Below are 27373 nucleotides of genomic sequence, written 5' to 3'. Positions count from 1 at the left end.
AAATTCAATATTTGTTTACTAAATCTTTCTTGTTAAAGGTGAAATTTAGTCACCGTCGTTAAGAAGGATTTGGCCTAACTGACGGTGAGATGTTGGAGAGATTGTGGGCTTACATTCGCAAATTTAGCAGAATGACTAAAGAAATGCGTCCAAGTCACAGAGTTGATGTACTCAGTGATGCTCTTTTACATTATGGAAAGAAAACGAAGATTAATTTAGGTATAGCTAGTTTTTCTTTCTTTGTTTGAACATATACATAGCTAACATGTCATCATATTATGTAATAGCAGATATGAATTAAATTTTGTTTTTTGTGGCAATTTGCTGATGGCAAGGATGAAGCGAGCTGTTGATGTGAAAGAAACTGCAAAATTAGATATTGAAAAGTTATGCAGGTGCTTTCCGTGTGAGTATATGTTTGTATTTGCTGTGTGATTATATTTGACTCCGATTTTGGATATGAACTATTTACGACTCACATGAAAGCAGTAAATTTTCTTTTTTTCATTATCTAAAGCTCACAGGATTTCAATAGATGATATTCGTGAGTGGATGAAGGACGAGTCGACTTTTTTTGGTCGTGAAGTTGAGACTGGTTAGTAAATGAGAAATAATGGCTTGTAGCTAAGGAACAGATTTGACACATAATTATTGCTCATTATAAGGAAATGTTTTACGCACAGAAAACTTTTTTAACAAATATACGTAAATCTTCAACAACTTACAGAAGAAGAAGATTGGAAATGCAAGTACGTTATATACCTGGACTTGTACGCTGATCTTTACCATCGATGGAATGGTTGCACTGATCCAAGTGAACTGACTGTTCGATTTAATCAGATGAAAAAGTATGTTCGAAAAGTTCAACTTTTTTCTAGAGATATTAAAGTCTTAAACAGTGTGAATTTAGAAAAATGAACTGGGAAAATTTTGAAGCTATGAATGTACGTCGTAACATTGTGAATAATAAGTTGGAATATCGAATAAAAAATTATTTCTTGTTTTTATACGTACGTACAAGTAGAGATGTATATGCAACTGGCAGGTGCTTGTCAGACCGTGCCTTATATTTGTAATGATTTGGTATTTACTGTTTAGAATTGACGAGCAGTTGAAGATCATGGAAAGGGAAAACTCAATTTCTGCAAGCTGGCAAAATACAGACTCAGAGTACGAAAATGCAAAACGCGAGGTTGCGTCTAGGAAAGAAAAACGTGTTTTGTCTCGAATGAGGAAAAATGTTGTTGAAAGATGGTTTCTCCTAAACCTTAAGTCTAAATACTGTGGTAACTATACGTATCTCATAAATGTTCTATACAACTTGCAATGTTTGTAAATTACTTTACATGTTGCCTTCTATGTAATGTTCTCTGTATGTTTGTAAATGTTTCTGTATGTTTGTTCTGTTTTTCAGATGGTCAAGCGTTGGCATCCAGACTTTTGAAGCAAACTACTCGAGTAACAAAGGATGTCAATAAAGATATCACAGCTTATAACGAGGCAAAACAATCACATTCTAATCATTCACGTACCGCGTTAACATTTGATGCTGTTAAAGATCCTGACAATGATTTTTTGGTGTGAATATCTAGCTGCACCTACTGATGAAGATTGTTCAGTTCCACTTACTGTGGATTAGCTATAGATTTATGCCATTTGCTTCACCGAAATGGAAAATGGAAAATACGTGGAGTCACTACTTTCAGCAGCACGGCAAGATTACTGACTTTTTGAATAGTTTTATTTACCATGAAAATGTACTTGATGTTGAATATGGTGAGGCGATATTTTTACACACGACTATGAAATCACCAGCGATGATGTATAACGGGGTTGTGCAGGCACTTCAAGCTCTTGAAAATCCTTTAATTAGAAAATTAATTTACGTAAAGAGCACTTGAAAAGTTGCTACGAAATCAAAATCAAAGAAAGCGCTTAAAAAGTGCTTATTAGTCACAAAATTAAAATGAAATCTACTCAGTATTATTCCATATAAAGCTGAACAGAATTGAATGTTTTTTGAGTTGCTAAATTGTGAAGTTTTCCTAAAAATCTATTAATTATTATTTCGATTTATTGGAAGCCTAAAAAACCGTACGCCAACGGAAGCAGAAACGCGAAGGTTGTGTAAATTTAGTAACTGCCTCTAAAATGTAACACATGAAAATTTCTAACATAATTAATCAATAGCAAAATACCTTTTGTACATTTGACGATGTAAATCGCACCCCAAAAAATTTTTAGTTCTTTTTGCTTGCGTACTGCACAAATCCTGTATGATAAAGATGAAGAAGATGAAGGAAAAGCTATATTTTTAACTGCAAAGAATGAGTACTGTTTCTAAACTAAAGACTGTACGTTTATGTTTAATATCCATTGTTTTTGCTTTATAGAAAAAGAAAATATTATAAAAAATGTCTACTCGCCAACGTACGTACGCGGCATAATATACATGATAAAAAAAAGGATTCTTATTCCTTCTCGATGATTGGGTACACAGCATGGCGAGACTACAATACAATTTCAATAATGTGTAACCGTACATCCTGTTCCCAAGTGCAGGAGTCACCTTTCTTCTATGGTGATAAACGGGAGGGCACATTGTTAATAGTGGTAAAGGAATTTTGGTGTGTAAAAACTTTTTAATCAGTCAATAATGATGGGTAATAGCCACCCAACGTACGTACGCCGGATAATAAATGTGTTTAAAAAAGTTTTTTGTTGAATAAATACTTTTTGTCCATCAAAACACATATGTAGCAACTGTTATGTTAGCTAAATAGCTAATGTAGTTTTTAGCGTTGCATGGTGGTGAAAAGATTTACTTGTGTTTTTGAGGTAACTATTTTGATTTATAATTAACTTTGATATGAAATATATCTATAAATTGGCCCAACTTAGTCAACAGTTCAATTAATCGTTAACTTGACTCTGTTTGACATACTTTTTTTCTACGTCTTGTAGTTGTAATTAAAGTCATCTTTTATTTTAATTATAGACAAAATTGAAGTATAATTGTTTCCTGTACAAGAATTCATTATTTTTTGATAAAGTAATAGAACTTAGCTGAAAAAGAAAATCTTATTCAGTAAACCTAAACTAAAAACAGCGCTAGTTCATCGTCAATAGTATGTTTAGACGACATTGAGTCTTAAGAGTAAATCGGTATGATACATTGTCAAGTCACCTCAAATTTTTACAAGATCCACTACAGCTTTCAGGTACTTCGGTAGACAACAAGGTTAGTCACTTTCAGAGTCTGCACTGTCTTAAACTCCACTCGCACAATTATAAATTTTTTCAGCGTTATATCGGAGACAACGCTCAGTTTTTCGTATACAATATATGCAGGCCTATATAAAATATCATAGTTTCACTGTCACATAGCTTTCACAACAAAAAAACGTCTTGGAATTAGGCGTTAGATGAACAACAAACCTCAGGGAATAAAACGTTATACATGTAGTTGATGTTCATTGAATTTGTTTCATCAAAGGATTGAAAAATATCTGTGACTATTTCTTTGACTACATTCAACAGATCTTTTGCCTATATATACAAAAATGACGAGTTAAGACACTGGTGGGGCTCCATTTCTAACAGAGAATATGTTTTTATACTTGAGTTCGAGTTAAAGGACACGTCATGTAGAGATCGGTGAGTTCAGTCTGAGCTTCATTTCGCCCACGGATCATTTGCTTAAATACCCTGTGGCGTTTACTGAGTACGGTACCTTTACGATTTTTGTTAAATGTGTCTAAAATTTAATGTTAAAATATTATAGATATGTTTATCTGCACTGATATTAAATAATTTAAATTCTAGCAGATTCTTTAATCCTCTGAATGAGCGATTTCCCTTTGTATTTATGTCAAATGTTTTCGCAGATCTGTCAAAGAAAAATTAAAAGAAATGAAATATATTTATTCGTGTGTGTTCAACAAACTCACAATTTAGAAATAAAATATTTAAGAGCACGAGGAACGTATTAATAACTATTATGAATACGTATGCAAATAAATCGGTGATGCGCAAAAATGAACAGACTAACAGTTCGTAGTTTAGAAAAAGTGGATGTATAATTTACCCATGAGTAAAGTAAGATACATTGCATCCGCAATCAAATTTTCCTTTCGGCTTCGTCGTAATGCCAACGCAATCCCAATGATACCATTGTTGACAAACATCACACAACACCCAATCCACCATTCCATTATTTTTGGAAGATGGTTCTTGACAAAGAAAGGCTTTACATTTGTCATAGGATATCAAATGACTAGCTCTTTTCTTTGCACAAGACACACTTTTTCAGTCACTGGACTTTGCCTCTTTTCTTTTTCTTTTGTTGTTACTTCTTCCCTTCCTGTGTTTTTTTTCAACTTTCTTAGGCACGGCGTTTTCTGTTACAAGGTGTCCGTCACCGTTCATTAACTGTTCCGTCTCGTCCACAAAATACATTCCCAGAATTACCATCATCATCGCCACCATTATTTACAACATCTTCTCTATCGCCGGGAACATCACCATTTTCACAACAATTATCAACATTATTAGTTCTTTGTCAATGGCCAACATATGCTTTAAAGGTACTTGCAAAAAGTTGGTTCAACCCTTACAAAAATAAACTATAGTTTTGAAAACTGCAGTATTTTGGAACAAAAACTGTAGTTCCGAAAACTATAGTTGTATGAATAAACAGATCTAGAAAGTTTTGGGAGAACTGTAGTTTTACAATTGATAGTTTTGTTCCCAAACACTACAGTTTTCAAAACTATAGTTTTCCGTGAAGTACAGTTTTCCAATGAATCTATGTTATAATGTAGTTCATTAACTAAGGGTTTCATAAAGACAATTTAGCAAATTCCCTGTACAGGTTTTAGTAGTACACATTATTTTATACAGAATTCAATAAAACATAAATCCACGATACAATTCCGGGAGTATCGTTACATGTTTGTAAATGTAGATCGTCCAGATTGGCATAGTCCTGAGAAGGAATGTTTTTTTGTTGTTGACTGACGACGTTTCGACAATCTTAGCGGTAGTCATCTTCAGAGTCAAATGAGTAGTAAACGTCAGTTTAGCGGTATTTCTTATCTGGTTCTTACGTCATTGTATTGTGTGTACAGGAAATGTGTATTGTCATTGTGAATTAGTGTGAAGTGTAATGTTTTTAGTTAATCATTTATTTGTATTGTGAATAAGTCGTTTGTAAGGTGCCGGTAATTGCTGTAATCTGTTGAGGGGGGTTTGTTCCAAGTTGGCATACCAACTTTCTAATGTAAGCCGTTGTCTATAGTCAGTACTGTAAGTAATGCATTTTGCCGAGTCCCAGTCAATGTTGTGCTTTGTGATTCGGTGATATTCGGCAATGTGATTAGTTTTGTCTTGTTTCTTAGTAGCTCGTTTGTGTTCAGTAAGCCTTAGGTTTAATTTCCCCGATATAGGATGCGTGGCAGTCGGAGCAACTTATTTTGTAAACTGCACCTTGTCGTTCGTTGGGTTGTTCTTTGTCCTTTATGTTCGTTAGTACTTGTCGTAACGTAGTGATTGGTTTATGTGCGACTCGTATGTTGTATGCTCGTAAGATACGCGAGATAGTCTCAGACGTACATTTGATGTAAGTTATCGTTGCTATTATCACTGAATTGTTTGTTTCGTTGGGTTCGTTGGGTTTGTAAGTGTTGCGTTTGATAAAGTCAGAGTTATAGTTGTTTTTGTCAAAAACACGTTTGAGATAGTTGTTTTCGTTGTGTAGAGCGTCCGGTGAATCACATATGATTTGTGCACGTCTTGTTAATGTTCTGATTGTGGTGGCTTTGTGTGATGTAGGGTTGTAAGATGATTGGTCTAGTAGTCGGTCAGTATGTGTTGGCTTGCGATAAACTGTTGTTCGTAGTTTTTGATTGTCATGTTTTACCAAACAGTCGAGAAAAGGAAGAGTTCCGTTTTCTTCGACATCTTTTGTAAATTGTATGTGGCTGTTGTGTTTGTTGATGTGAGTGAGAAAGTCATGAATCTCGTCTGCATATAGTGCTGTGATTGTATCATCTACGTAGCGAAACCAAAAAGGTAGTGCATATTTGTAAGTCATGAGCGCCCGTTCCTCTATAGATAGCATTACAATTTCAGCAACTACAACAGAAACGGGGGAGCCCATTGCTTTTCCATGTAATTTTTTGTAGTGTGTACCTTTGTACTGGAAGTAAGTCGAGGTGAGGCAGAGCTCCAGTAGCTCCATAATGTCTTTTGTCGGTAATGGCAGTACGTCCGTGGTGTTTGTAATGAGGATTTTTGTACAAGTAAGTGCCAGATTAAGTGGAATACTGGTAAACAGTGATTTCACATCAAAAGACAGTAATATATAGTTGTCCGGTATTTGTATAGTGCACAGTTTTTTAATGAAAGTTTCAGTGGATTGCAGCTTGTGTTTGGATTTGTTTGTAAGTGGTTGCAGTATGTCAGTCAAGTACTTTGAGAGTTCGTAAGTAGGCGAACCACAGAATGATACAATTGGTCGCATGGGTATTTGTGCTTTGTGAAGTTTTGGTAGTCCGTATAGTCTGGGTGGTCGTGGTACTGAACAACTAAGTCGATAGTAAATACGTTCAGATATAATGTTAGATTTTCTCATAGAGAAGATCTTGCTCTTAAGTTTGCGTACTAGTGATGGTGTTGGGTCTCGTTTGAGTTGTTGGTACGTTTGTCTGTCGTTAACAAGGGTGACCATGTTGTTGAAGTAATCATTCCTGTCCATGACCACAGTCACGCGTCCTTTGTCTGCTGGTAAAATGATGATGTTGTTGTCGTGTTTTAATCGTTTGAGTGCTTGTTGTTCGTCCTTAGTCAAGTTGTTGTCACGTATAGAGGACGATTTTAAAGTGGAGGCTATCCTGCTTCTGATCTCGTCTTTGGTTGTCTCTGACAAGTCTCTTTGATACGCTATTTCACATTTCCTGTACACACAATACAATGACGTAAGACCCAGATAACAAATACGGCTAACCTGACGTTTACTCCTCATTTGACTCTGAAGACGACTACCGCTAAGGTTGTCAAAACGTCAGTCAACAACAACAAAAACAGTCCTTCTCAGGACTATACCAACATGGACGATCTACATTTACAAACGTGTAACGATACTCCCGGAATTGTATCGTGGATTCATGGTTTTTTTAAATTCTGTATAAAATAATGTCTACTACTAGAACCTGTACAGGGAATTTGCTAAACTGTGCTTATGAAACCCTTAGTTAATGAACTACATTATAACATGGATTCATTGGAAAACTGTAGTTCACGGAAAACTATAGTTTTGAAAACTGAAGTGAAAACTGTATCATAAAGTATTAATAACTTTTTTAGCATTTAACCAAACAACATCCAAATTTTATTCTGAAAAATGACCTTAATTCCCTAGCATTCCTCATTAATATTAAAATTACATAATTTAGAGATAAGAATAATTAGTGTTATCATTGTGTATAGTACATACCTTGGTTAATCACTCTTTTATAAGTGAAGCAAGACTGGCTGAGCAGCAAGCCTTTGTTTTCTTTGCCCTGGATGCCTTTAGCTTTTTAGGAATACTGTGCTCCTGCTGGTAACAAGAACAACAATACAAAATTTTATAAATGTTGTTTCAAAAGTTTGTTATTAGCTACTACTTCTCATTTAAATTCTTAGGCTCATAGCCTTGTTCAGCAATGTAGACCTTCGAACATAGAATGAGTAGCTAATAACATTTGAATCATGAATACCATATGGAGTACTTAACAAATTTCCATGAATGAATCATCACATTAGTGACATGAGTGCTAACTATAGATGATGGCAGCAATAATTGAGAAACATGCAGTAAACACCATATAAACAAAATGTGGTCAGTTTAATATTTCAGGCAACTCACCACATCATCTGATTCACTAACACTTTCAATTGTGAACTTTGCTTTGTAAGTTCTTTTGTGACACCCTTTGCCAGTATTTATAGAGAAAGTTTCTCCTTTTATCATTGTCTTGAGCAAATAATCTTTACTATCTGTTTGTACAAAATAATGGATGACTATTTAACAACTATTAAAAAAAAATTTTTCAATTGGAAGCAGTAGCATGCCTGAAATTATAAGGAAACAACCTTATGCAAAGTTTGGCCTAATGTATTACTACATGTATTTAAGAGCAAGCAAGTTAAAATCTGGGAAATAGACACATCCTTATTGTCAGTATTGTAATTGAACTATTGCTATGTAGAAGAAAGAACAACATTTGAGCAAAGGCTTTTTATCAGAAAGTACTTCCCTCCTAAAAAAGCAGTAAGTTGAAATGATAGCAGCAACCTTCATATCAACTATGACTATTTCTACAAACAAGACAGAGAAATAAACAAATAGATTTTAACACAAAAATTTACAGAAATATAGCAAAGCTAAGATGTTTCATGAAAGAAATGATAACAAAGAGAAAGTGCTTGATTCACTAGCAATTAGCTTTTTGGCTGAATTATACAAGCTTTTAGAAATTTTACAAAAAATTCTACAACAGACTAAAAATACTAACCTGAAACCTCTATTATCTCTGCAGGAAATTTCCTCGACTTGCCGTTTCCCTTTGTTTTTCCATCGCCCCAAATGACTTACGTTTTGAATCCTTTAAGTTCATCTTTGTCTTTCGACATATTTTCATCCTAAAAAATGATGTTAGAATATGGAATGATATCCCATGTATTTTCGTTGTAAAAATTCACCAATGCAAACGCCATATTTTCGAATATTATCGCTGAAAAAGGTTTTTCAACTCCTAAATTATATCCAACAAACGAGACATTCAAAAATGACCGCCTTTGAACAATAAATGTGAAGCGACTATGTGATAAATGAATACGACTATAATTGGCGATACTCGTTTGGACTTTGAGTCTATTTCCTATACACAGTTAAGCCCCATTCACACGGGGAAATTTTCTTTGACAAATGATACAAACAAGGATTATGTGGTTCTCTTAGTTAACATGCGACGCTCTAGTGCTCAACTATCACGGGTATCGGGAGGCACGGACCGAAAACGGGATTTTTTTGTTTTCAAAATTTGTCTTTTTCTTTACAAGAATTCTTCTCATTAAAGAAACTAGAACGTCCAAAGATACTTTAAAGGTTCAAACAATTTCTGCCTTTTTGAATTATAATTTAAACAAACTCTAAGCATGTTTATACGTTTTTACTTTTTACCTTTTACAATGTAACTTTCTCATAGCTCTCTCGTGATGAACGCGAGCCTCCTTATACAATATGACTCTTTCATCATGAACGAAAGCATCCATGGGCTTCATGGGGATTATGTGCTTTGTTATAATAGTTTCTACAAAGAAACTATTATAACAAAGCACATAATGTGTTGGCTTGCGATAAACTGTTGTTCGTAGTTTTTGATTGTCATGTTTTACCAAACACTCGAGAAAAGGAAGAGTTCCGTTTTCTTCAACATCTTTGGTAAATTGTACTTGGCTGTTGTGTTTGTTGATGTGAGTGAGAAAGTCATCAATCTCGTCTGCATGCAGTGCTGTGATTGCGTCATCTACGTAGCGAAACCAAAAAGGTAGTGCATGTTTGTAACTCGTGAGCGCCCGTTCCTCTATAGATTGCATTACAATTTCAGCAACTACAATAGAAACGGGTGAGCCCATTGCTGTTCCATGTAATTGTTTGTAGTGTGTACCTTTGTACTCGAAGTAAGTGGAGGTGAGGCAGAGCTCCAGTAGCTCCATAATGTCTTCTGTCGGTAATGGCAGTACGTCCGTGGTGTTTGTAATGAGGGTTTTTGTACAAGTAAGTGCCAGATTAAGTGGAATACTGGTGAACAGTTATTTCACATCAAAAGACACTACTATATAGTTGTCCGGTATTTGTACAGTGCTCAGTTTTTTAATGAAAATTTCAGTGGATTGCAGTTTGTGTTTGGATTTGTTTGTAAGTGGTTGCAGTATGTCAGTCAAGTACTTTGAGAGTTCGTAGGTGGGCGAACCACAGAATGATACAATTGGTCGCATGGGTATTTGTGGTTTGTGAAGTTTTGGTAGTCCGTATAGTCTGGGTGGTCGTGGTACTGAACATCTAAGGCGATAGTAAATACGTTCAGATATAATGTTAGATTTTCTCATAGAGAAGATCTTGCTGTTAAGTTTGCGTACTAGTGATGGTGTTGGGTCTCGTTTGAGTTGTTCGTACGTTTGTCTGTCGTTAACAAGGGTGTCCATTTTGTTGAAGTAATCATTCCTGTCCATGACCACAGTCACGCGTCCTTTGTCTGCTGGTAAAATGACGATGTTGTTGTCGTGTTTTAGTCGTTTGAGTGCTTGTTGTTCGTTCTTTGTCAAGTTGTTGTCTCTTATACAGGACGATTGTAAAGTGGAGGCTATCCTGCTTCTGATCTCGTCTTGGGTTGTTTCTGACAAGTCTCTTTGACACGCTATTTCACATTTCCTGTACACATTTCCTGTACACACAATACAATGACATAAGAACCAAATAACAATTACGGCTAACCTGACGTTTACTCCTCATTTGACTCTGAAGATGACTACCGCTAAGGTTGTCGAAACGTCAGTCAACAACAACAAAAACAGTCCTTCTCAGGACTACACCAACCTGTACGATCTATATTTACAAACATGAAGTTCTTAATTCTATAAATTTAAAACGGTATATCATAAGCTTATAAAGTTTGATGACACTAGGTAATATTGAGTTGTTGTTTTTCACCCAAATACTAAATTTCAAATCCAAAATATACTGAATAGAACAAGAAATTTACAAATTTCTCCATTTTGGAAGACAAAAGTGAAAAGCAGAGAAAGCATTGATTTGAAAATACAAATGAAGTAAATTTTCATCAAGCTTACCATTGCCATTGTCAATTTGCTCATTAAGTCTTTTGATCTGATTTTCCAGCATTTTTACCCTCTCTTTGAGTTCCAAGGCTTCTTTTTTATACTTGCATTTATCATTGCAAAGTGCACTACCTTCATTTGACTGACTCTCCTAAATAATCAACAAGAACTTAGGCAATATTTAACAATATATTCCTTTTAGTACCAACTATTAAGGTGTACCTTACTAACAACAAGTACAATATATTATAACGATAAATATCAATTTTTCAATTTCATAAGCCCCACTGATGGAAAATTCTTTTAAATGATTGCCCTATACAAGCCTTACACTGTACAATGTTTGCTTTTTAAAAGATTTTTCACTTAGAAACAAGAAATGAATTTCAAATTAACAGCATTTTATGATTGATGGGAACATATCATACAGTATTAACTTTTTTAGCATTTAACCAAACAACATCCAAATTTTATTCTGCAAAAGGACCTTAATTCCCTAGCATTCCTCATTAAAAATAAAATTGCATAATTTAGAGATAAGAATAATTAGTGTTATCATTGTGTATAGTACATACCTTTGTTAATCGCTCTTTTATAAGTGAAGCAAGACTGGCTGAGCTGCAAGCCTCTTTTTTCTTTGCCCTGGATGCCTTTAGCTTTTTAGGAATACTGTGCTCCTGCTGGTAACAAGAACAACAATACAATATTTTATACATGTTGTTTCAAAAGTTTGTTATTAGCTACTATTTCTCATTTAAATTCTTAGGCTCATAGCCTTGTTCAGCAATGCAGACCTTCGAACATAGAATTAGTAGCTAATAACATTTGAATCATGAATACCATATGGAGTACTTAACAAATTTCCATGAATGCATTATCACATTAGTGACATGAGTGCTAACTATAGATGATGGCAGCAATAATTGAGAAACATGCAGTAAACACTATATAAACAAAATGTGGTCAATGTAATATTTCGCGCAACTCACCACTTCATCTGATTCACTGTCACTTTCAATTGTAAACTTTGCTTTGTGAATTCTTTTGCGACACCTTTTGCCAGTATTTATAGAGAAAGTTTCTTCTTTTCTCATTGTCTTGAGTAAATAATCTTTGCTATCTGTTTATACAAAATAATGGATGACTATTTAACAACTATTAAAAAATAATAATTTTCAATTGGAAGCAGTAGCATGCCTGAAATTATAAGGAAACAACCTTATGCAAAGTTTGGCCTAATGTTACCACATGTATTTAAGAGGAAACAAGTTAAAATCAGGGAAATAGACACATCCTTATTGTCAGTATTGTAATTGAACTATTGCTATGTAGAAGAAAGAACAACATTTGAGCAAAAGCTTTTTATCAGAAAGTATTTCCCTCCTAAAAAAGCAGTAAGTTGAATTGATAACAGCAACCTTCATATCAACTATGACTATTTCTACTGACAAGACAGAGAAATAAACAAATAGATTTTCACACAGAAATTTACAGATATATAGCAAAGCTAAGATGTTTCATGAAAGAAATGATGACAAAGAGAAAGAGCTCGATTCACTAGCAATTAGCTTTTTGGCTGAATTATACAAGCTTTTAGAAATTTTACAAAAAATTCTACAACAGACTAAAAATACTAACCTGAAACCTCTATTATCTCTGCAGGAAATTCCCTCGACTTGCCGTTTCCCTTTGTTTTTTCATCGCCTCACATGACTAACGTTTTGAATCCTTTAAGTTCATCTTTGTCTTTCGACATATTTTCATCCCAAAAAATGATGTTAGAACATGGAATGATATCCCATGTATTTTCGTTGTAAAATTCATCAATGCAAACGCCATATTTTCGAATGTTATTGCTGAAAAGCTTTTTCAACTCTCAAATTATATCCAACAAACGAGACATTCAAAAATGACCGCCTTTGAACAATAAATACGAAGCGACCATGTGATAAACATATGAAATAGCCCAAGTCCAAAGTTCCAAACGACTATATTTGGCGATACTCGTTTGGAACTTTGGACTTGGGCTATTTCATATACACAGTTACACACACTACTGCGTTGAGTGCATACGATGGGCTGCATCAGGCTACATACATTTGCAACAAGCAAAAACAAGCAAGCAAGCAACAACAAGCAACAGCAAGCAACAGCAAGCAAGCAAGCAAGCAACATTTGTAACAAGCAAGTAATTTAGCAAAAACATGTTAATCAGATTGAAGATCATAGAATCGGGTAAAGATTAAGGATTACAAAATAACAGTCCCAGTCTCCCAACGCTCTCGTCTAAATCTAAACAGAATAGTTAGAAACAATATTGAAACAAAGCAAAGAAAAGATTTTTGTTTTTATAAGTTGAGGTAAGCCTGGTGTTGTCCGCGTTTAAAAAACCCATGTTAAGCGTTCATTAAAATACCCTGAAGTAAACGTTAAAAATGGCTTATGAAAATACTGTAGAATTATCCTAGAAATACGAAGCAGTTATGGTTCTCAGTGGAGTAGGGGGGATGCTCTTGGCTATAAGAATGGTTTGTGGGAATTCTGCTACAGTGGTACTCAAATTCATGAAGAACTAGAAAAACTCGGAGGACTTGATAAAATTGACATTAAAGGATGGAGGGCTAGTGACGACACTGTACTACACATTGCTACAGCAGAAGCGTTGGTTTCTGAATGGGTTATTGAGCATTATGGCTACAAACTACAAAGTACAAGAAGACATGTGCTGAGGATATGTGGGAAAGAGCTCCCGGGCAGACCACAACAAAGGCATGTTTCATGTTACGACCTCTTGAGGAAAAAAGTTACATTATATCATTTAATGAACGAGGTGGAGGATGTGGTGCAGCTATGAGATCCATGTGTATAGGTTTGATGTTTCCTTGTGAAGATCAAATTAAAATGTTAATCGAAATTGCTGTTGAAAGTGGAAGGATGACTCATAATCACCCCACAGGTATTCACCTTTCATAATAAAACAACGAGTTCATATCATGTATCAATTATCAAGTCACTAATGTCTAGTGTTTTGCCAATTGACAAGTATTGCTTAGTACACAGTTTGCCAGGTTATCCTGTTATCTGCATTTCTTTTCATTTTGACAAACCTTTATAGTAATTTAGCTTTTCAATCCTTTTGCTTTTCTTAGATGTTTTACCTTCAACTCTTCCTTCGATCAAGCCATTACCAAGAATGTTTCATATTCTTTTATCTAATATCAATTTATAAATAAAATAAAAGATGGTTGACCCTAGGTTTGCATAAGTCCATGCAATCCATCATTTTCTAGAACCACATCTCAAATGTTCCATCCTTTTAACATTGCTCACTTTTAATGACCATATCTGTGATCCATCCATTTTATTGCTTTTCCACATTTCCAAATTTCTGTCTCCTAAAAGCTGTATGAATTGTCATTGCAGTTCTTGCTTTTATATCTTCACTACTACAGACACTGAATCCATGATTCATGTCAAAATACTGCTATTATGTAAATAGGGTCATCATAATGTACAGTACCGACCTCGAGTAACATGACATGACTCGCGAGTATCGAGTGGCGAGTGGGCGAGTGACTCGCGAGTCAATTGCGAGTGACTCGCGAGTAACGAGTGGCGAGTGGCCGAGTGACTCGCGAGTCAATTGCGAGTCACTCTCGAGTGTGAGAAGTTTGCGAGTGAATAAGTGACTCGCTGTTTGCGAGTGAAAAAAAAAACTCGCAAAAATTTCCGACAACGACTATTCATTTGAAGCAATATCTCAGTACCTAATGACGTTAAAATCTTTTGAATTTTTTTATAAAAGCATTTTAATAACTTCACATTTCTCATGGCACAAACGTTATTCGTAAAGCGGTAGAGACCATAGAGAAATTAGTGAGAAAATCAAAGTAACTCTCAAATATTTTCTTCTAACAGTCTTCGATTGTTGACATATATTATCTTAAGATAGAATACATTTAAAAAACGAATATTGCATGACGTCAAATATTTAAGGAATGTAGCTATGAGATGAGTGTGCGTATAATCTTTTAAATTTGGTTCTGAAATTTGGTACAGTCATAAATTAGCCATATTTATTAAATTTTAAGCTAATCGTTGCTTGCTATTAATTAAATGTGTATAGTGCTGTGAAGTCAATGAAATTGTTTCCGAAACTAATCTCATTTTTAAACATTTCTAATGGTAAGTGAATCGCAAAAGCTATCATCTAGCCATTAACTATACACGTGGTTTTATTTCATTGATTGCTATTAAATTTCTATGGCCTTTATCAATATCGTCTGTGTAACACATCGAAAACGTGAAGTCAATGAACTTCTTTCAGAACCAAATTTAAAAGATTATACGCACACTCATCTCATAGCTACATTCCTTAGATATTTGACCTCAAACAATATTCGTTTTTGAATGTATTCTATCTTAAGATAATATATGTCAACAATCTAAGACTGTTAGAAGAAAATCTTTGAGAGTTACTTTGATTTTCTCATTAATTTCTCTATGGTCTCTACCGCTTCACGAATAACGTTGGTGCCATGAGAAATGTGAAGTTATTAAAATGCTTTTGTAAAAAAATTCAAAAGATTTTAACGTTATTAAGTACCGAGATATGGCTTCAAATGAATAGTCGTTGTCGGAAATATTTGCGAGTTATTTTATTCACTCGCAAACAGCGAGTCACTTATTCACTCGCAAACTTCTCACACTCGAGAGTGACTCGCAATTGACTCGCGAGTCACTCGCCCACTCGCCACTCGTCACTCGCGAGTCACTCGCAATTGACTCGCGAGTCACTCGCCCACTCGCCACTCGTTACTAGCGAGTCACTCGCAATTGACTCGCGAGTCACTCGCCCACTCGCCACTCGATACTCGCGAGTCATGTCATGTTACTCGAGGTCGGTACTGTAAGTGACCTAAAATTAGCAATCTTTAAAGATGATTTTATTTTTAGGTTATCTTGGGGCTGTTACTGCAGCTTTATTTACAGCCTATTCTATTTAGAAGATACCTCCAAAAAGTTGGGTAGCAGGACTTTTAAGTGTTTTACCCAAAGTTTGGGAATACATTGAGAAGGTTGGTCGTGATGTAGAAGAAAACAAGAAATCTTGGGGCTACTTTAAAAATAATTGGAAGTCATGTCTTGAACTACGGGAAATAACCAAAGGAAACAGTGAACCAAAGTTTCCAGTGATGTATAACATACCTGAAAGTGATGCTTTTTATAAGTCTGTGAGTTATGCAGGTTGGGGTGGATCCAGTGGTCATGATGCACCAATGATTGCTTACAATGCTTTGATGATGGCAAAAGATTCCTGGTTTCAATTGTGTTCTTACTCTATGTTTCATGGTGAAGATAGTGATAGTACAGGAATATTGGCTGCAGCATGGTGGGGTGGTATGTATGGTATGAAAGTTGTACCTCTTGGAATTTATTAGAACTTGGAATATTGTCATAGGCTTATGGAGCTGGGTAAAAAACTACTGAATGTATCAAAGAATATGAAAAACTAACAGGACAGTATTTATTTAACAAAATTTATGTCATAAAATTCTGTCATCCCAATATACTTTAGTATTTTTGTGAATCATACAATAAAAATTACTACTTGGTTATAACATAAAAACAAATTACTTTAGAAATAAAGTCTAAAGGAGAATGTCAGATTCAGAGCATGGGCAGTTTTAAGTTCTTCTTAGGATGATTCCTGGTCTGTAGAGTAAGTTTATTGACTACATATCAGTGAAACTATATATAGACAAGGACCATTACATCTTTAGGTTCATTTTACTTCATAAAGTGCATACTGAAATTGTTTTGTTCAGTACCAAAAATACCTTGTGAGGAGGGGAGGGGAATTGACTTGGTGAGTTGACCTTGCTCCTTCAGTCTATATATCAAAAATAGGCACTGTGATTTGATCTAAAGATATTTGAAAAATTCCGAAGCGTATAGAGTTTACTCTATCGCTTTTTTCGTATACTGACTGCAGTTTTACAAAACACCAATAAATGATTATAATATCAAAGACACGGCGAAAATAATATGATTAGAACATAGTAATTTTTAGTCACCAAAGCTTTACTGCATGTTTACTGTTATTTATAAACAAAGATATACATTAACATGATTTGGATCGCACAATTTTATAAAACACGTAGCTACCAAATTGTAACTCTAAAGCTTTATCATATTCCCCAGTTTCATTACACATTACACCTAGATTGTTTAAAAGACTTAGCAACATCAACCTGACTAGTTCCTAACGTTTTTTCCGAATTTCCTGCGCTTTTTTGTAAAACTCTATAGCTTTGTCGTAGTTTCCAATTTTATCAAACACCGTTCCAAGATTGTTTAAAGACGCAGCGACATCAACATGATTTGGACCTAACGATTGTTTTTGAATTTCCAGAGCTTTTTCGTAAAACTCTATAGCTTTGTCGTAGTTTTCAGTTTTATGTAACACCGCACCAAGATTGTTTAAAGACGCAGCGACATCAACATGATTTGGACCTAACGATTGTTTTCGAATTTCAAGAGCTTTTTCGTGAGCCTCTATAGATTTTTCGTAATTTCCAGTTTTATAATACACTATACCAAGATTGTTTAAAGACGCAGCGACATCAACATGATATGGACCTAACGATTGTTTTCGAATTTCCAGAGCTTTTTCGTGAAACTCTATAGCTTTGTCGTAGTTTCCAGTTTTAGAATACACATTACCAAGATTGTTTAAAGACGCAGCGACATCAACATGATTTGGACCTAACGATTGTTTTTGAATTTCCAGAGCTTTTTCGTAAAACTCTATAGCTTTGTCGTAGTTTCCAGTTTCATATAACACCAAACCAAGGTTGTTTAAAGACGCAGCGACATCAACATGATATGGACCTAACGATTGTTTTCGAATTTCCAGAGCTTTTTCGTGAAACTCTGTCGCTTTTACGTAGTTTCCAGTTTTAGAATACACATTACCAAGATTGTTTAAAGACGCAGCGACATCAACATGATTTGGACCTAACGATTGTTTTTGAATTTCCAGAGCTTTTTTAAAACTCTATAGCTTTGTCGTAGTTTCCAGTTTTATTAAACACCGTTCCAAGATTGTTTAAAGACGCAGCGACATCAACATGATTTGGACCTAACGATTGTTTTTGAATTTCCAGAGCTTTTTCGTAAAACTCTATAGCTTTGTCGTAGTTTCCAGTTTTATCAAACACCATTCCAAGATTGTTTAAAGACGTAGCGACATCAACATGATTTGGACCTAACGATTGTTTTCGAATTGCCAGAGCTTTTTCATTAAACTCTATCGCTTTTACGTAGTTTCCAGTTTTATCAAACACCAAAACAAGATTGTTTAAAGACGCAGCGACATCAACATGATTTGGACCTAACGATTGTTTTTGAATTTCCAGAGCTTTTTCGTAAAACTCTATAGCTTTGTCGTAGTTTCCAGTTTCATCAAACACCATTCCAAGATTGTTTAAAGACGCAGCGACATCAACATGATTTGGACCTAACGATTGTTTTTGAATTTTCAGAGCCTTTTCGTTAAACTCTATAGCTTTGTCGTAGTTTCCAGTTTTACGAAACACCATTCCAAGATTGTTTAAAGACGCAGCGACATCAACATGATTTGGACCTAACGATTGTTTTCGAATTTCCAGAGCTTTTCGTGAACCTCTATAGCTTTGTCGTAGTTTCCAGTTTTATGAAACACCATTCCAAGATTGTTTAAAGACGCAGCGACATCAACATGATTTGGACCTAACGATTGTTTTTGAATTTCCAGAGCTTTTTCATAAAACTCTATAGCTTTGTCGTAGATTCCAGTTTTATCTAACACCATTCCAAGATTGTTTAAAGACGCAGCGACATCGACATGATTTGGACCTAACGATTGTATTCTAATTTCCAGAGCCTTTTGATTAGAATTTTTAGCTTTGCTATACTTCCCAGTGTCAAGGTATAAAAGACCGAGGATATTAAAATACCAAGCTTTGTCATAACTAGATTCTTCTGATTTAAATTTATCCAATAGTTCAAGAGCAAGATCGTATTTTCCAAAATGTCTTAATTTGTCAACAAAATATTGGAAAACTTGTAAAGTGTTCATGTTGATTTTTGTCTTGTTGGTCTTTAATAATTGAACAATTTTTTCAAGATGTGGTACTAATTTGATTTCGTCGTCTCTCCCTTTAAACATGTAAAGTGCTTTAGATATTTGATCAACGTTACTTTCCATTTCATGTTCTTCATTTGAATGTTCAGATTGATAAACAACAATTGCTTTGTGAACAATGCGATGTAGACTAATGTCATTATTTTCTGAATGCAAGAACAATGAGCATTCGTCTAAACAAAGACATATATCTTCCTCAGCTTGTTTGGGATCATTTTCTTGAACATAATAAACCATAATTTCTCGTGGTAAAGGATCAAATGATATCATAGAAAAAAAGCTAATAGCCAGTGCCAATATTGACGATTCTTCTGCACTTTGTTTGACAGCTAAAAGTGAAGCTTGTAACATACTTCTAGGATATACAGAGTTAAATTTAACAAAAGTGACGTCCATGTTTTCTTCTTGTTCTGAATATATTTTCTTTAAATATTGACTCCAAGTAAATGAACAGTTTGCTTTGTTTACAAGACTGACATAATAACCAGTAGCAGCCAAAGCCAGCGGTTGACGATCTAATGCGTGCGATACTTCATTCAACAATTGATCATCAGCATTTTCATCTTTACTGTAAGAATTTAACAATTGACAACATTCTCCGTCATTCATTCCACTACTGATAGAAATATGTTTGCTGGACAATTCATCGTGAGGTACGGCATCTGTATTCTGAACAGTTATTATTAGTTGTCCATTTTTCCACATGTGATCACCTACTTGTGGTAGTAACGAAGAAATTTCGCTCAGTTGCACAACGTTGTCGACAATAATCAACCAATTTTGCCAGAATTTCAATCGAGCAGATACTAACGATCGAAGGTTCTTGACTTTCTCTTTGGCGGAAAAATTTTCATCTTTAAATTTTTTAACCATAAACTTGTTACAGTTTAAGCGGTCTCCAAGGTCACAGTAAGATCTAAAAAGTGATTCCACATTCTTCCCAACGAGAGTCATTACAAACGAAGTTCTATTTTCCCAATCACACGATATTTTTCTACAAACCTGTCTCGCCAGTTGAGATTTACCACTGCCAGGATTACCAGTGATGTAAAAATATGTCAGTTCGTTATTGTAACCATTCCTTAATTTTTCAAGATCGTTTATGATTTTATCTTGTAATTCAGTGCGTTCAACGAAAAAATGATTGGCTTTTGAAGGAAGCACTTGGAACGAATTAAAACTGTTACGATGATTTTTTATTTCATTGATTTTATCGAGAGAAAATTTCAAATCTTGAAATGATTTTTCAATGATATTGACTATTTTATCAAAATCATCATCTGAGTATTCGCTTTCATACCAATGTGCGTCTTTGTTTCTCTCACCACGAAGTGCATGAACAGCATCCTTTGTGTTTTTATCAAGATGTTTGCCAATCGAGTTTGAAAAAAGTATAGCATTGAATAATGTTGTGCAGTCCCATTTACAGGTGTCTCCATCTTGATATTTTAACTGTAGTTTTTTATCCAACTTCCTACCGGCTTCTAAAGTTCAAAATATTTTGCCACTATTTTTGGTATCATCCCATTCTCCATGTGTTGATTTGTAACGAGAGTTCCATTGTTTGATGAAAAATTGAGCAAGTTCCTTTTGTACCACATTAATTACCATTCTGATGTAAAATAGATTTCTGCTTTCTTTTGATTCCATCTAAAAAAGAATATGATGTGTCAAGAAGACAGTTAAAATCAATCAATTTCAAAAGTTCGACCTACAACATGTATCACTCTTCTTTAAAGTTGAGGATTTACATAATGAAATCAAACTTATTTATTCGTTTATAAATTCAACTTCATCAAAAACATGCTATTCATACAAATTGAGACATAGACAACTACTAAATGGCAGAGATAATGACAACTACAGCTTTTGCCAATTACAGCAGCTTTTCAACAAAACATTAAAAAAAAGATGTGACTTGTTACAAGATAGACATTGCTAGTGCTAGATTTTTATGTCCTTGGATCGTCAATGTCAAATATCGTTTGTAATGGCGAAAATCCAAGTTAGAAATGCTGCAGATACCTCTGTACTTGACGGTATTTCTATACATCAGTTGATTGTTACGTGACACGTTAATTCACACTTTAACTTACATACCTTAACTGACATGTGTGGCATTCAAAATTAGAATATCTAATTTAACTCGTTTTGTAGGAAATAAAACAGCAAAGAAAAAGCGCCTATCTCAAAACACCAATATGCCTTATATGTCAGGTGAATGTTGATCAAAATAGACTTAGTAAAGAAAAAAGCGGTATGGTGTAATAAGTGAGAAGGGAAATAGTTCCTTCAGCAAAAAGTGGAAAGACTTGTTTCTAGAGATAATTTACAACATTAAAATAACCTTGTCTTGAATTGACTAATGCTACGAATTTATTTTACATATCCTTGTTACTAGCACATGTTGGAAAATAAACCATCATAATAATTCAGGTCGCGTGACGTGAAATAAAATTGATTACTGTTAACCAATGAGATAATAGGGCAGGGCACGTTAAGAAAAGTTTTATTCTAGGGTAATCTAGTTGACTGTCGTAGCGAACTGTGATACATTATGTTCTTTAAATGTACGACACTTTGCGTTGTAAATTTCGTGAGACTTTTTGCAGATTCATACCGGGCAGGTAACTTGCAAAACACAAAAGCTTTTTTGCTTCTGAGAATTCGACATAAATTTTGACAGAAAAACATGCAAAGATGCAAAACGTTAAAGGAATTTTACAGAATGATGCAGATGTAATACTAAATACCAGAAAAGATGAAAAGGCTCACGTTGCTCACTGATCATTTAGGGTGAAAGGAGAAAAAAATACAGCAAAAACAAAAATGAATACCAGCATTCTTATAAATGAATATGCCACTCATGAAGATATTTTACACGATTTTTTCTATAATAATTTTGTTTAACATAGGGGGGGATCAGTTTCATGCTAGGAGCACTCCAGGGGCGGCAGTCAGTTACCACTGAAAACGAGCCTTAAATATATACTCTTTAAACACGGGGCCCAAAGCCTGAGCCGAGAAAGGTGCGAGTCATGTTTGAGGATTCCTGGGGTAAGTTCTCTCAGGAAAAATTCTTTATTAAGAAGCTCTAATATGCCTTCCAGCACACCACTGAGAGGATGTTCGTAATTTCTCCACAGTTTTATAGTTTGGATGTTGTTGCTTGAACTGAAACAACATTTTATTAAAAAATGCCTTTGACAACATAAATATTTGAGATTTTAAATAACGTACTACCTTGGAAAAAGTGAGACTGTCGCCATACTGAGTAATGATCATAAGATATTATGTGTCTAGCGTACCTTAATTTGTGTTTTTTCGTGTATGTTGTAAATTTGAAGCGACTATAAGGCCAATGGAAAATATTTCCTCAAATAGGTTTAATTCTTTGCTTCGATATTGACTGCACCATAATGGAATATGTATTTGAAATCTAATTGTTGGATCTAATGTAAATAAGACATTTTAAATTAACGACGAGTTTTTTTATTGTAAACATGTTTCGGCATGCTTATGCCATGTTCAGTACATAGAATGAAGGTGATTATGCTATTTACATGATATATATATGTGTGTATGTGACTATCGTTAAGTGTATTAAATTACATAAGAGTATGTTTATCTTCTTCGTAATAGTCTTAGCCAGAGCTTTTTCTAGAATGTACCAGTCGACTGTATTTAGTATTGCTTTGAGTTTCGATGATATCTTGTCCATATCATTCTCAAGTTTCCTCTTTTCTTTTGACCGTTTTAATACAGCAGAGCGAAGCAATCGCTTACGAATCGCATGGACATCCTGGGCATTGAATTTGGAAGAGGGAAACAAATAAATTTCGGAAAAAGTTCGAATGACTGACAATCCCTCAAGAAATTCGCATCGACATCGGCTTTGCGTTTCTTCGTTGATAGCTTCTCAAGTGATCGAAAGTCGGACAGGGAAACCTTCCCTTTGTATTTATGTGCCAAGTCGTGTTTGATATTTCCGTAATTTCTTAATTTCCATATGTTATTTCGATATTTCGTGTATGATACTTCCATAATTCCGGCATAAGCATGCCGAAACATGTTTACGATAAAAAAACTCGTCGTTCATTTAAAATGTCTGATATCCATCTTGCTTTTAAGAACTTATGGTAATGTAAATAAGTAATTGATAATTTAAAGATGGATTTCAAAATAGCAAATACCATGGTGAATGGTGATAATAACAATGTAATACTTCTTAAAAGAACTGTTTTAAGCAGAACACTAACCCAACAATTCAAAGGAACCGTTATTTACAGCTAGAAAGAGACACTATGCATTTCGCCATACTACTCGTCAGGTGTCAACGTCTGCTATATGAGAACCTCCAAATCATGCTATATTTATAACATTACAAAAGGTCAATGTCATCCCTATTTTTAGAGATAACACTTAAAACAGAGACAGATTAAACACGTAATCCTTTTGTCGGCAAAGGACAGGATTAGTCAATTTAATTAATACCGACTCCATGACGCGTAGCTGGAATAACGAGCGACATTTTTTAATAATTCTAAAGTTTTCATCAGAATAAGCATTGGCACAGCGAGTGTTGCTCAAAAGATGTTTTCCAATCGCTGAATCACATAGAATCGGATTTTCACTTTTACACCCACGTTTTGGTAGTTGTCGTAAAGGAACAGTTTTATTCCTGAAAGAAGCTGGTACATGCTGTTTTTTTCTCTCACTCAACCTTTGAGAAGTCCTACCTACATAGCGAGCATCACACTCACATTTAAACTCGCAGACTACATTGCTTGATATTTGAACAGGGAGAGACTCTTTGGGAGTGAGTGGAAGAAAAGTTCTTTTTGAGAATATAAAGACCACATTGCATGCAAAAAACAAACTCTCGGTGATATTTTTAGTTTCCTTCTCGATGTCATTAGAGGCCTTACCCATCCAGGGAAGTTTAAGGAAAACAGGCTTGCATCTTCAGATTGTCCTGATGTGCTGGTGTATAAGCGTTAAGTGGATGACACCTTTTCTTTGTTTCATAACGATAAAAGTCGTGAACTTTTTCTTAATAAACTTTGCTATCTTAACCCTGCACTAAATTACACCTCTGAGCTAGAGTCAAACAATCAATTAGCTTTTTTAGATGTTCTTGTACACAAACGCAATGGTCCATTCTTAACAAGCATTCATCGCAAAGCAACTTTCACTGGTTTGTACACGCGCTTTGACTCTTTCGTTTCGCATAGAGAAAAGATTTCTTTGGTGAAGTGTTTGATAAAGCCCTGTTTTCCTTAAACTTCCCTGGATGGGTAAGGCCTTTAATTACATCGAGAAGGAAACTAAAAACATCACCGAGAGTTTGTTTTTTGCATGCAATGTGGTCTTTATATTCTCAAAAAGAACTATTCTTCCACCCACTCCCAAAGAGTCTCTCCCTGCTCAAATATCAAGCATTGTAGTCTACGAGTTTAAATGTGAGTGTGATGCTCGCTATGTAGGTAGGACTTCTCAAAAGTTGAGTGAGAGAATAAAACAGCATGTACCAGCTTCTATCAGGAATAAAATTGTTCCTTTACGACAACTACCAAAACATGGGTGTAAAAGTGAAAATCCGATTCTATGTGATTCAGCGATTAGAAAACATCTTTCGAGCAACACTCGCTGTGCCATTGCTTATTCTGATGAAAACTTTAGAATTATTAAAAAATGTCGCTCGTTATTCCAGCTACGCGTCATGGAGTCGGTATTAATTAAATTGACTAATCCTGTCCTTTGCAGGATTACGGGTTTAATCTGTCTCTGTTTTAAGTGTCATCTCTAACAATAGGGATGACATTGACCTTTTGTAACGTTATAAATATAGCATGGTTTGGAGGTTCTCATTTAGCAGACGTTGACACCTGACGAGTAGTATGCCGAAATGCATAGTGTCTCTTTCTAGCTGTAAATAACGGTTCCTTTGAATTGTTGGGTTAGTGTTTTGCTTAAAACAGTTCTTTTAAGAACTATTACATTGTTATTTTCACCATTCATCATGGTATTTGCTATTTTGAAATCCATCTTTATGTACATTTGAGGAATTGTATCAAAATGAAATGATAGAAAAAGTTTCCTTTGTCAAACAAAATTCCTTTTTTCGCTTTGCATGTACAGATATGAAAGGCAAGTGTATGGTACCTTAAGCTTTACACAAAGTTGTCCATATTTAAATCACAAGTTTTCCATTTCTCAATGATGTCAGATAAAGTGTTTGTACCAATAAAAGATGGCTTTATGAACCTAAATTAAAAAAGAAGATGTGTTAATAAACAACAAAAACATTTGATACAACATTCACAATGGCAGATCAAGGTTAATTCAGAATACAACATTATAGCACCTCATCATAGATTTAAAATACCATAGCAATAATTCTGTTGGTTAAATTTTCTAAAGAATATTTTGACGATAAATTTTTAACCAATTGAGTTGTTTATAAAGTATTTTGGTAGTTTATAAAAATTACTTAAACTATTCAAAGATGACATAAATATTCAATTTTAAAATAAATTTGTTTAATCAGGCATAAATGTGATTTAATACATCACAAAGTAAAAGAAATAATACATATATTTAACAAATAGACTGTCTTCATTGAACAACTAATAATTTCTACCAGGTATTTAACTAATTTAACATACAAACACATCATCGTAAACATACCTGGCTTCAAATGACAGTGATTTATTTTTAGTAAGCACTTGTTGTTTTTTGAATTTGTAACTTTGTTTGATTGATCTACAACTACAGCATTACAAGTTGCTAAGGGTTATCTATAATATAAAATTTATGGTATTAGGAAAGGGACGCTTGAACCTTGAGAGGAGGGGGGGGGGGGTTGAGAGAACTGAAGTTATTATTTTGAAGGTTTTTTAAAACATTACAGTGTAACATATATTATTGATGACTTAACAGTTGGCGAACAATTTACATTTTAAAGTGACACTTATACATCGCGTAAACACGCATGATAATTCTTTGTTTTATGTCTTACAAACTGTTCGATGGTTGAAACTTTCAGGTTTTGATATTTAACGTACTGGAAGTTGTATGAATAGATTGTTATGGAAAACAAAGAATGAAAGCAAAGGCGCATTAAATTGGGCACAGTCGACATTGATAATGTTATGTCGTGACAATGTACAAAGATGAACAAAACTTTTTTGCTGCATTAAATAAATTAGGAACTTAAATTTAATAAGCGATGCTGTATATTTTAATGCAAAGATACACCGATTCCATCATTAAAATAATGTTATTTCTGCTTCTAAAACGACCTAAATATTTAACTATTCAATGATGACATGATTACAATTACAATTTCAAGTAAATTTGCTTCGTCAAGCATTAATATAATAACACATATTTTACAAAAATAGCGACTGAACCGAACGACAAATAACTGCTATAATAAGCAATTTAACTTCCTTATATACAGACATATCAACACACACATACCTTGTTGTAGATGGCAGTGATTTGTTTTTTGATAAGCAGATTGTTGTTGGAAATGTTGTTCGCATAATTTTTAGGTTTTCATCTTTAACGTTCTGGAAAGCTAAGACTTCAGCAATATCATATAAACTTTTGAGTAGTGAGAGGTGAGAGCACAGAATAGATACATACTGAAGCTCCACTCGATGTCGGAACCTTTGATGTTCGTGTCCGCAGCATCCGGGCAACTTTACACGGCGGCCATGTTTCCAGCCAGATAAATTCAGCCAGATCGCAATATAATATATAGTTCTATGGATGGGTTTTGGCAAATAAACCCAAATATTTCTATAGATTGGCCATTTTTTTAATATTTTTTTGTGTGGATACAGTTAACACATCAAGCTCTCAACACTTTATCATTAATTCGACGTCCGTTTTGATAAATGAGGGTTTATTCGGAATATTTACAAAGTAGATATGTATCTGACGAGATGCGTACTCGGTATATGGTTTGTCGTCAGTTTTAATTTTATCATATAAGAATTCTGCAGAGAATCTTGAAGACATTTGTTCTAACATTTGAAATCTCGGTCGTGGCTGAAACAAGTGACAAATCAAATTATCCTCCAGTTAAGTTTATATATTGCAAACAACGTTTGGCAGGACATTCGAATCACCAAAATTGTCTACCCAGGTGTTTTAAACTATCAGAAGAGATGCTGCATGGCCACTATGAAAGTCATTTGATGCCAAAATATTTTGTATTCATCACAGTTGTGACTTGTGAAGCTTGAATGACTTTTGAGCAAGTTGGAACATAAGCAGCAGAATGTTGGC

General features: G+C 34.5%; 2 protein-coding genes and 2 long non-coding RNA genes across 4 annotated transcripts; 2 read left to right on the top strand and 2 right to left on the bottom strand.

Moving 5' to 3' along the window:
* Positions 1 to 382: 382 nt before the first annotated feature.
* On the top strand, positions 383 to 1584 carry LOC124448067. The gene is made up of 5 exons (XM_046999078.1): positions 383 to 406; positions 518 to 595; positions 728 to 848; positions 1099 to 1286; positions 1415 to 1584. Exons 2-5 carry the CDS (start codon positions 553 to 555, stop codon positions 1582 to 1584), a joined length of 522 nt encoding a protein of 173 aa, XP_046855034.1. The 5' UTR covers positions 383 to 406; positions 518 to 552.
* A 1221-nt stretch (positions 1585 to 2805) lies between these two features.
* Positions 2806 to 3596, bottom strand: LOC124448890. The gene is made up of 2 exons (XR_006949312.1): positions 3439 to 3596; positions 2806 to 3353 (listed from the first exon to the last, which is right to left on the bottom strand). It is a non-coding gene; the product is annotated as an uncharacterized LOC124448890 (long non-coding RNA).
* A 759-nt stretch (positions 3597 to 4355) lies between these two features.
* LOC124448066 lies at positions 4356 to 11978 on the bottom strand. The gene is made up of 4 exons (XM_046999077.1): positions 11874 to 11978; positions 11460 to 11564; positions 10897 to 11035; positions 4356 to 4611 (listed from the first exon to the last, which is right to left on the bottom strand). Exons 1-4 carry the CDS (start codon positions 11976 to 11978, stop codon positions 4562 to 4564), a joined length of 399 nt encoding a protein of 132 aa, XP_046855033.1. The 3' UTR covers positions 4356 to 4561.
* A 1816-nt stretch (positions 11979 to 13794) lies between these two features.
* LOC124448881 lies at positions 13795 to 15980 on the top strand. The gene is made up of 2 exons (XR_006949301.1): positions 13795 to 13840; positions 15841 to 15980. It is a non-coding gene; the product is annotated as an uncharacterized LOC124448881 (long non-coding RNA).
* The last annotated feature ends 11393 nt before the right edge of the window (positions 15981 to 27373 follow it).

This window comes from Xenia sp. Carnegie-2017, unplaced genomic scaffold, assembly GCF_021976095.1.
Source record: "Xenia sp. Carnegie-2017 unplaced genomic scaffold, XeniaSp_v1 HiC_scaffold_23, whole genome shotgun sequence".
NCBI classification, from domain to species: Eukaryota; Metazoa; Cnidaria; class Anthozoa; order Malacalcyonacea; family Xeniidae; genus Xenia; species Xenia sp. Carnegie-2017.
The sequence above is the reverse complement of the archived record's forward strand: the minus strand, read 5'-3'. Positions and strand labels throughout refer to the sequence as shown.